The 11,045-nt window shown below is 46.1% G+C and overlaps 1 protein-coding gene across 4 annotated transcripts in view; it reads left to right on the top strand.

Moving 5' to 3' along the window:
• Nucleotides 1–11,045, top strand: part of Ctdp1 (CTD phosphatase subunit 1) — a 58,508-nt gene that overhangs the window by 27,426 nt on the left and 20,037 nt on the right. For 2 of the 4 annotated variants that reach the window (XM_013349627.2, XM_026783498.1), the window contains exon 11: nt 8,623–8,785. The exons of 1 other annotated variant lie outside the window; for it this stretch is intronic. In XM_013349627.2, coding sequence (XP_013205081.1) covers nt 8,623–8,785 — 163 coding nt within the window. Of the gene's footprint in view, nt 1–265; nt 427–8,622; nt 8,786–11,045 lie in introns of those variants that run through there. One more of the 4 variants, XM_026783500.1, reaches the window with a different exon arrangement.

The raw sequence follows: 11,045 nt of genomic DNA, 5'->3' as shown, positions 1-11,045 counted from the left end.
GGGTTGGGTTTGAAGTCCAGGTCTCGATCTTTCTAGGGATCAGCCCTGTTCTGCAGCCATCTCACACTTGATGGACACGCCAAGGTTTTGACTTTTGTGACAGGAACTGGGAACACCCTAAGATTTCCCCTGAGCACAAAGTCTCAGTGGTCAAGGGGTCCACATTTCTGTTGCTGTCTGTTCTGCAGTATTATTGTAACCTGATAAGGGGCAAGAAGGAGCTGTGATTGAAGGCTATTTCTGAAATTCAGTTTCTAAATTGCAGTTGGACAGCAGTGCTTCCAGAATTTAAAGCAGCCGCAAAGTCAGTATGTGCTGGTGTGCACCTGCGCAACACCTGTGCAGTCTGCTTTCCACGCTGCGGAAACCAACTCAGCCTCTCATTTAGTTTTCCTTAACTAAAAAGCAAAGGCACCTTGTCTTAAGGTGAGTACAGTGTTAGGTACAATATTGTTTTTTAAATTATCTGGCTTTGTTTGAACTGTGTGTCAGTAGATTAGGGATATCCAAGACAAGTGAAAAGTAATTGTTGTCTGAAAAATAATTTGAATATGGTAGGCTGAGCCTCAATAAAGCTTTTAATACTACCACAGAGAAAACGAGTTCTAAAATGTGAAGTCACCCTCATACAGCTCCAGGAGCTGGCCTCTGGCAGTGCATCCTGGGAGGTGACTGTTTTGGTGATGTCTTCTTTTGAACCTGGAGGTGTCTTGTGTACCCTGTGCCAACTTATCCTGGTACATTAGAGGGTAGTAAGGAGTCATCAACTGTATTGGTTGTAGAAACTTAATGGAAAGTGGCTTTGTATGCTCACACTGACACGTCTTCTCAGCATAGTTCACTTTGGAGGCTGCCAGGTAACCAGGCAAGTGCCATACTCCTGCTGTCCACACTTGAATGCACAGGAAACCTTAAGTGCCACGAGGTCAACAGGTGTCGGAACTACTTATTCATGACCCTGACCAGTGTACATAAGGAAACACGGAGGCCCTGCCCCTTCCTCTTCCCTGATCGTATGCCTGCACCAGAGAACTAGATGTCTGAAGGGCAGGAGCATCCAAACACAGAAGAGTGCTCTCCTTGTGGTGTTTGTGTCCACTAAGGAATGTAGCTGAGGGACTTGGTCCCACTTTGATCAGACCCACTCTGCAGGGAGCTCTTCTTTGCTGAGTGGAGAAATCTAGCGTGTTTTCCTAGCCCCACCTTTGACTTCTTCCATCCTTGTTGAACTTGCCTTCCTTTCTCCTGAGTCTCGTATGCTAAGCCCTTGACCAAGTAATTGTGCTCTGGTTCAGCTCTCCATGTCGGCACCTGGTGATTTTATTTTTACAGTCATACCCACCACAATTCCAGACATGCACAGTACATCCTTGGTTGTCGAGAGTCCTCTGACCCATCTCAAGTATAGTGCAGTGGCCCCCACTGTTCCAGCCATCTACAGCCTATGTAGCTCCTGCTTTGTCTGTCACGGGGCTCCTGTGCCTGCTGAACTTCTACCTCCGTGAGAGTGGCAGTTAGCCTCGTCCTGGGCCTGGAACTCTGTGCAGACCCATTGTGACAGGGTGCTTGGCAACAGCACCGAGCACTACCCTTGATGATCATTGTCACCCAGGCTGTGAAGTTGTAAGTTTTACTTGGTACTTGGTGGCTAAGAGTACAGTGGAGTCTCCCAGACTTGTCACTGAGTGAAGTGAGGGACAACTGCAGGCACTTCTCGATGACACTCGGGATAGTAAATGTGGGGCTTGAGAGCAGGCTGTGTCCTGTTGTAGGTGATGTCCATCTGACCCCACCTAGCTCCATGTCTGAAGCAGGGTGAGGTACAGGTCTCCTGGCCATGTGAAGAGGCGGACCCCTCAGCCTGACTGAACTTACTAAGATGACAGGGGTCCCATCTGGAAGCATGAGCCCAGGGAGAAGCCAAGCATGGCTCCCTGAGGGACACTGAGCTATGAGCATTTATTGAATATGCTTGCCCTTCGGTGAAATGACCGTGCCGTTGCCATCCTCTCTGAATTGTGTGGTGGTTGCTGTAATGTGTAAGTCTTTGTATGTTTTCCCTATTGAGCACTTTCTCCGTCCACCATGTTGTCTTTGCACCTTTCAGCTGGGCCTTTGATAGAGCGCTAAGTGTTTTCACTTTGTGAATTTTGTGAAGTCTACTTATCAGCTTTTCTTGTTGTGAATCGTGTTTTCATTTTTAAGTTTATTACTGATAGCCCAACCCTCAGATTTCTCTGGTGTTTTATTCTATTTCATATACTAAGATATGATCTGTTTTCAATCAGGTTTGGGGTTTTTGGAAGGAGGGTGGTATGAAGAGGTGTGTGGGTGTGCACACACAGATGAACTTGGAAGCCCGAGGTCAGTGTCCCATAGCATTCTCATTGCTCTTAACCTTGTAGTTTAAGAGAAAGAGTCTCTCACTAAAATTTAATAAGCAGACTGATGAGTGAACTCCAGAGAGCTGCCTGTCTGCCCTTGGGCACTAGGACTGAAGGAGCTTGTGTGACCATGCCAGGCTTTTACAGGGGTTCTTAGGATCCCAACTCAGGTATTCAGGTTTGCATGGTGCTTTCTTGAGGCACTTTTTATAAAAGTGGTGAGAGGTCTGTTTCAGCCCTCCTACCCCAAAGGTACATGAGGATATGGGGGATTGAGTGGTTAGCGTTTTGAGACAGTCTCACTTTTTAGTGTGGCTTGGAACATGGCTGTCCTCCTGTTGAAGCTTCTCCACTGCTGGAATTACAGCTGTGCATCTCACTAAGATATGAGAGTTCTTGCTTCAGTTGTTTTTTGTTGAAAATGCCCTTTTCTCCCTTGACCTCATTTGCAGTTCTCAAGGTGAAGCGGGTACATGACTGTAGAGCTGTTTCCTAGTTCTGTCTGTTTCTATTAACTTGAGGATGTAGCACCTTTCTCTCAGTCTTGCTGATCGGTTGTTAAAAGCTGTGGGGTTTGCTGCATCCCTGTTGTCACACGGGGGAGGGTCTCTCCTCTCTTATGAAGTTTCCTTACTGGTGGCTGTGATGTTTTGAATGTATGTGTATATTGACTAATATGAACACGTAGTTTCTTCTTCTTGACCTGCTTCTACATGGGAGAGTTAACCTTCTTTGCTTATAACCTTCTTCGCTTTTTTTAAAAAAAGTAATTTCTACACTTATTTCTTAGAGGGAAGTTGTGTGGGCTTGTGGGATGTGCCACAGAGCAAGTATAGAAGTCACAAGAAAACTTAGAGGAATAGTTCTCTGCTTTTACCATGTATGTCTTGAGGTCAGCAAGCTCGGCAGCAAGGACCTTCACCCAGAGCGTGTCCCTGGCCCACTGATTGGTGCTCTTGGAGTAGAGCTGTGTTTACAGGTTTGTGTGTGTTGGCAGGCACTCCAGCCACAAGTCTGTGACACATTTCCACATGCCCTATGTGACGTGTTTCACTAAGTGGGTCAAGTAGTGTTCTCTCCTCTCCCTTCCTTTGTTGAGCCTGAAGGGAGCTGGTGCCACACCTTTGAATGTCTGGATGTTTCAGTGATATCAACTGACCCTGGGGTGATCCTCTTTGCCCTGATACAAGGAATCTTGTCAGGTTTTTTTTTGGTTTTTTTTGGTTTTTTTTTTTTTTTTTTTAGTTTTTATTTTTATTTTTCCCAGTCTTGCTGGAGACCTCATTCTAAAAACCAGTTATTTGCACTTGGGAAGTAGAGAGGCAAGTGGATCAGAAGTTCAAAATCTTCTTAAGGCAGCCTAGACAAATGGTCCTCTGTCTCAAAAACAAAGCAAACAACAGTTATTCAATTTATTGACTTGTGGTTGTTTCCTGCTATTCAGCTCCATGGTTTCAGTTCTTTCTCATCTTCCTTTTGCTTGCTTGCTTTCTTACAACTTTTTCCAGCAGTTGGATGCTGTCCAGGAGACTCCTTCAGAGCAGGGTCTTCTGTAGTGCCCCCACCTGCTCTGTCCTGTGTGTACTGCAGTCTCCATGTCCTCCCACGAGAGAGACCGTGGTGGGCTCTGTTCCCTTTGCCTAAGGTAGTCTTGACTTAGCTCCGTTCCCGGTAGTTTTCTATTCCAGTATAAGGACCCAGGCTAATAGTTCTGTTTCAATCCCTTGACAGCATCTGTTTCCTCCTGGTCTCTGAATTTGACAGACAAGCTCTCCTGTTAGCTGTCTTTTTCCCTATAAGAATAGATAAGGCATCTTTCCTTACCACTTCCAAGACACACACACACACACACACACACAAAAAAAAAAACAAACCTTTAACTGTCCACTATGTCTGCTGGTGTGGACTTTGAGAATCTGTGGAGTAAAGGATTCACTCAGGCTTTTCCCAGAAAGCTTTATGGCTTTTGCTAGGTTAGGGACATTTTCAGCCATTCCTGCTTGGGTTCATCTCTACCTCTCTTGGGAGTCTGAACTTCCTCTTCCCTGAATTCTCAGAGCTGCGTTCATCTTTTCCTCTCCAGTTGTATTCGCTCTTGTGCAGACAAGGTGATTTCTGTGAGTTTGCTGATAGCCTCCCCTTTCAGCCTGCTGCCAAGCCCATCCTGTGTGTTTGTTTTCATCATGCTCTCATCTCTTAGACATCCCTCACTGCTTTTCATCTTCTATTCTTTGCCAAGGGTTTCTTCTTTTCTTTTTTCATCTCTTTCAGATATATTTGTAATTGACGGTTAAAGTCTTTTTGTTGTGGATGCTTTATAGTCTTTGAAAGATAAAAGGTCACTTTGGAGTTGACAGCCCTGTTAATTGTCCTTCCCACCAGTTGGAGGTCTTCCTGGTTCTTGCACAAAAAATAATTGATATTGAAGCATCATCACTTTCCCATCACGTTAAGGATTTGGGTCTGGTTTATCCTCTGTCTTCCCTGACAGACGATATTGGAGTGGGGGACGGGTGTTAGTGTTCCTAGAAAATGATACCAAGTCTCCTCTGTCCTGGGCTTCTTCTGCTGCTCAGCATGGACTGTAGGCTTCCTACCTGTCTCCTGTCTGCATTAAGGCTGCACAAGCAATACGGGGTCTTTGCCTTGTTTGGCTAGAGTAGAAAAGTTATTGTCTAAAGATTGATTTATCAACTCATTTTCAAAAGAACATTAAGTTATTGTTAATACACGTTTTATTTTAAACACAAAGTTGCTTCTGATTGAGAAGGGATATAAGGGGAGTGCTCTTCTTAGGACTTTGTCACACTTTTTCTCCTGGTGGCTTCTGGGAGTAACTGGCCCCTTGCCCTGGCTGTGAGCTGGGCATGACTTTGGCAGTGTTGTCCTCGGAAGATCCACACTCGGCTTTAGTAGAGAGGTCTTTCCTTACACTTGAAACTTGGTAGAAACATTAGACACCCTTAAAGAGAAGGAAGCATAGTAGACTTAATTTTATCAATTAAGTAAAAGGGAAACTCACAAGAGCTTTGGAGCTGCGGGTGTTGGGAGCAAACAGTGGCTATAAATGTGGTCAGCCAGGTATCTGGAGTTCTGTTGCTGCCCCTGAAACGGAAGCATGGCCAGGGAAGAAGATGCTCTCTTCAAGTGCTTGTTACTCAGCATTGGACAGCAGCAGCTTATGACAGCAGGTGGCGCCCTGGTGTTAACAGTTCTCCAGCAAGCCTCAAGTGTCTGGGTCTTCGGATCTCCAAGTGTTTACAAAGGTTCTACAAGTGAACAGCTCCCTGTAGGCCTAGGATATTTAGAATTCCTTAGATGTCGGCATCAGTTGGCATTGGAACTTCTGTGCAGACCTAGATGCCATGATTTTCTAGCTCCTGACAGCACCTAGTATTAGCAGTGTCCAAGCCTGGGGTGGCTTAGACTCTAAAGGCTAAGCAGCACTATGGAAGGCTTCAGCACCAAGGTCCATGATTTTCTTCTAGTCCTTCAGTCTTCTGTTCGTCAGCCTCGGTCTCCCCTTGGTTTTATCCCAGCTGTTCGAGCTCTTCAGTTACCAACCCTGCTGCTTTGGCATCTCTGTGTGCCGACTGGTCGACTCTCGCTGCCGCTCTGCTGCCTCTAACTGACTGTGACTCTGCTGCTTTCCTCATCTTGCCACTTAGCCCACTCTACTGAAAGTAAGCAGATAAAGATTGAAGAGAAGCCTAATGCTGCGGAACTAGGTAGGAGAGCATCGTAGGAGAGCACTGCCCACCCAGCTCAGCAAGTGAGCCAATCAGCCTGTCCTGTAGAGCTGGAGGATGGAGTTTTCACGGTACTCATAGCATTGCCCTTTGATGCCTGTCAAAGGCAAGTCTCTGGTAGGCCCCCAGGGAAATGGTGTCCCTTAGTCTAGGTGGAAATTGTTTTAGGATCTTCTGGAGCTTGACAAGGCTTGGTGTATGATAGCAAAAATTCTAGTACAGGAATTTGAAACAGCCCTGAGGCAGGCAGCTTTCCAGCAGTGTCCATGGGGGTTCAAGAATGGCCAGTGCAGCATAAAGATAGTCCAGCTGTCTGTTTAAGGCAGCCAGGACAACAGGAAAGTCCATTTGCCTCATCTCCAAATTCTTTGCTTATATATAAGAAAATAACATCAGAAGGGGTGTTTACTGTAGCAAATTTACTAATAGTGGTCTTTCATTGTTGATTTAAGAGTCACCTCCTCTGTCTCAAAAAGGCAGTATTGAGCCTTTGCCACATAAAAATCCAGAAACAGATATTGGAGAGCAACCCGAAAACCAGAAAGCAAAGCAACCAAGCCACTAGAGAAGTCTTACTCTAGGCTGGGCGACTGCAGTCAAATATTCTCTCTTCTCCCCATTTTATTTCCCCTCTAGTGCTGGGGTTACAGGTGTGAGGCACCACCACCTGGATTTGTTTCTGCGTTGATCTTGTGTAGCCCAGGGTGGCCTTCCACTCACAGAGACCTGTCTGCCTCTGTCTCCCAAATCCTGGGATTAAAGGTGTGTGCCACTGTGCCTGACCTCTAGTGGCTTAGCTTTGCCCTTCTGATCTTTAGGCAAGCTTTATTTATTAAAACATAAATAAAATAGGTATGAACATGTGTAGTGAGCTGCATGGTGTCACACCTGATGGAGATGTATAATCAACTCCTGAGATGGCTAAGGCCTGACCTATGCTATGATCACGCAATGATTATCAGCTGCCTGCATATGCGTGAACCTATGGGCAGTGCCCACCTGGCAGTTCGGGGTTGGCAGCCCATGCCTACTTAAGGGCTGGGAGAGGTTTGCCCGGAGAGAGAGGAAAGCGAGAGGAAGGAAAGAGAGGGAGAGAGAGAAAGTGAATAAAGTCCTGGAATAAACTGCAGTGAGAAGAGCTTCGGTGTGTCGCGCGTCTTCCTTGCAGGACGAGGGTGTACGTGACAAACATGGAGTCTTAACTTTGGAAAAACAGAGATTGCACTTTTAAAGGTATCGAGATAGAAAATATTTTTCCCTCATTAGATAATATTTAGTTAGCCTAATATAGTTGCTTTTTAATTTGTGACTTTGAGTTAATGCTCCATTATTCTTTTTCCTTACATTTAATCTCTATGTACGTATGCATACGCCCATGCATGTATTTGTGTAGGTTTGCATATGCTATGGCGTCCTTGTGGAGGTAAGAGGACTTGAGGAGTCAGCTGTCTTTCCACCTCGTGGGTCCTGGGCATTGAATCAAGTGGTCAGGCTTGGCTGCTATCAGCTGTGCCATCTCGCCGGGTCCCACATTTTCTTCATGGTAGTGGGGTCTTACCACCTTATCTGTAGTGTCTGTGACAGCAGCCTGGGGAAGGAACTGTTCTAGAGACAGCTGTCTTACTCTCTAGCACAGGCTGGCCTCAGGTGCACAGTAGTTTTCCTGCTTCAGCCTTCCAAGTCCTAGAGTGTGTATATGAGCCGCTGTGCCTGGTATGCCTTAAATTTTGACATGAACTTACACATGCATAAAATGTCTTCAGTGAGGTCCCGCACACCTAGGTGCACATTACACACAGACACTGTTTGAGCATAGCTGCAGTTTTTGCCGTTAAGAATACCAGCTTCATGTTGACATGTTGGGGGTCACAAGTAGGAATGAATATCCCAGCGGGGCCTCCAATTGGATATTCAGCAACTACAGTGTCTTTGAAGCTTGAACTTGGTCCTTGTAGCTGATTGGTTACTACAGTACTTAATGAAGCTGTGCACAAGTAATCTAATGTTTCTTCTCTGGCCTTTGTAAGCAGATAATTCTGCTCCGTTGATATCCATCTCTTAATTCACTGATCCTGTTTGGGTTCTGTTTTGTGCTCTGAAGAGCATGTAAACATCACTTTTGTTTTTCTCTTTGTCTTTATTTCTTTTGACTGTGACTTTATTCAACAGTAAATGACATTTTCTGATGATTTCTAGCAAACCATTTGTCTTTAAGTTTTGTGCTCAGGTCAAGTCAGGTGGACAGGGTGGATTCTCTGTAAAGCAGGTGAGTGTGAGCCTCCACAGGGCCACAACATGGCTGAAGAAGAGCTGCTGGGTTTGCTAAACAAGCAGAGATAGCAGGTGGGCACAGTGGTCAGAACACCTTTTCTTTCCCTCCAAATGTTGTCCGTGTGTGTCACCTCGTTCAAGAGTCAGGGGTCTGCTGCAGAGCTGGCAAGGTGCTATGGAACTGCTTTCCTCACGCGGGACTGTAAAATTCCTTTCAGAGCTGTTCAGCCACATCAGCAGCAGATGTTTGGTGAAGAGCTGCCAGAAGCTCAGGATGGAGAGCAGCCTGGCCCTGCTAGAAGAAAGCGACAACCCAGTATGTCAGAGACAATGCCGCTGTACACTCTCTGTAAGGAGGACTTAGAGAGTATGGACAAAGAGGTGAGAATGTGATGCAGGCCCCAGGTCCTAGAGGCTGTCACCCACACATCAGAGTCAGTGGGTCTGTGCAGAATAGATCAGGTGTTGTGAGACAGCACATGTTTTCCTGCTGAAAGGGATTTGAAACCATGTGAAATGATGGACACAAGAACATGTAAGCCCCACTCCCAGAGCTTTGTGATTCTGAATTGTCACAACAAGAGAGGACTTCTGGCATTTTGTGATACAGGAGACACAGTGCTTTTCAGGGTAACCTGTTAGGGCACAACAGTTCAGACAGAAAGTTGATGGGATTCAGGATGAGGTAACCTAAATTAGTTTGCATTCAGTTGAACATAGATTTTAAAACCATGGATTCAGACAAATTAACACCAGTTTCTTCTGTCATTTTTACACTACTAAATAGTTTTAGGTACATAAGTAGTTAGCTCTTTCAAATGCTCTGTTTGGGGAATTGAGTACCAGGACTACAGGTGCGTTTTGTTTACAGGGTGTGTATCCTTTAGAACTAAAGCAAAACTGTCTCAGAGGTCAGTAGCCTGTACTCTAGACTCATGTTCTCATACAAGCCCTGGCTCAGCCCTGGGCATTCCTGGGACCCTTGGCCTTACACATCTTCCCCCAGCTCTCAAGCTAGCCTTCTTACAGAAGCTTCTGCTCCAGGGATTTTGTTGTGTCGCCTGCAGTGTCATTGCTTTGCAGACTGCTTTTAGGGGACCAGTCTAAGAGTTGAGCCTCCAGCCAGGTGGACAAAAGCTGCCTCTACACTTTTCCTGCAACCGTAGTTGAGCACAGTTACCTGGCACACTGTGCTGTGGGGACAGGAGTGTTCCATTGATCATGCAGCAGAGAGATCTTGAGGAAGAAACATGAGTTTTCATTTATTTTTAGCAAAAGCAAGAAAATGCAGACAATATTTTCAGGGTAGAATTCCATCAACAGCTCAGATTTTTCTCTCAGATGATAACTTACTTCTGAGCTCTTTACCATTTCTGTGTTCTTGAACATTAAGTGTTTTATTTCATGAAAAGGTTTTTGTCGACCACTGCTTCCTTGTCCTCAAGGTCAGCTGACTTACTAAAGCAGTGCCTGCTCCCTGCAAGCGTAGTTGGCTCTCCACCCTGCATGGTTTCCATACTGCTGTTTCCCTTCTGGCTTCCTGGCCTGTCGCAGAGGGCACAGCTTGACCACACTTGTGGTTTTATTCACTTAATGTCAAAAGACCTCAAATTATCCTGTGAAACAGCAACTTTGAGTTACTCCAGAGTCTTACCCTTTCAGCAGTAGGAGCCAGCCTTAACCCCAGCCTTCCTTTCTCAGACGTGTGCTCCTAAGAAGGGGCTGGCGCTATGGTGTCACATGCATGGGTGCTTGCTCAGGTGAAGGAAGAAAACTGGAAGCTTCACAGCCCTCAGCACCCTGCGCAGGCCCAGAAAAGCAAACATCCTGTCCTCCAACAAAGATAGCAGCCAGGCTTCCCCATACATAGGCATAGGGAAGTGTTCTTGCCTTTTGTGTGCCATGGGCCACTGGTCAACATGGACTTTTTCCAGTCTTCAGGAGAAGCAGAGGGCAGGTAGTCAGCCACATAAGATGTAAGCACCAGGCTATCCTCACATGCCTCTGGCCACTTAGGATCTGCCTGAACCCGTCTACATCCGTTCAGTGTCGATGTGCTTGCACATAGTGCTTAGGTTCAACACTCTCTTCTTGTCAGGGTCCGTGCTCTCAGCAAACCACCCTGACCCAGGTGACCTCATCATACCGAGCACATCCACAAAGACCCTATCTCCATTGAAACCATAGACGCAAGGACCAGAGCAGGACTTGGGGTGCGGGTCAGAACTTGGGCCTCTTTTTCTAGCAGAAACACACATTCACATCCCTCCCTGTGGCTACCTGGGGTGCTTCTATGGGTGAGTTAGCAAGGGTTTTTTCCATACTACAAATCAAACATTTACTTGCAGTAAATCATGAAGAAATTTATTTTAAAACACTTCTTTGAAGCCGGGCGGTGGTGGCGCATTCCTTTAATCCCAGCACTCGGGAGGGAGAGGCAGGCGGATCTCTGAGTTCGAGGCCAACCTGGTCTACACGAGCTAGTTCCAGGACAGGAACCAAAAAAAGCTATGGAGAAACCCTGTCTCAAAAAAAAAAAAAAGGGGGGGGGGCTGGAGAAATGGCTCAGTGGTTTAAGAGCATTGCCTGCTCTTCCAAAGGTCCTGAGTTCAATTCCCAGCAACCACATGGTGGCTCACAA

Source organism: Microtus ochrogaster, chromosome 18 (genome assembly GCF_000317375.1).
Source record: "Microtus ochrogaster isolate Prairie Vole_2 chromosome 18, MicOch1.0, whole genome shotgun sequence".
NCBI classification, from domain to species: Eukaryota; Metazoa; Chordata; class Mammalia; order Rodentia; family Cricetidae; genus Microtus; species Microtus ochrogaster.
Note: the sequence above shows the minus strand (reverse complement) of the source record. Positions and strands in the feature narration are given on the sequence as shown.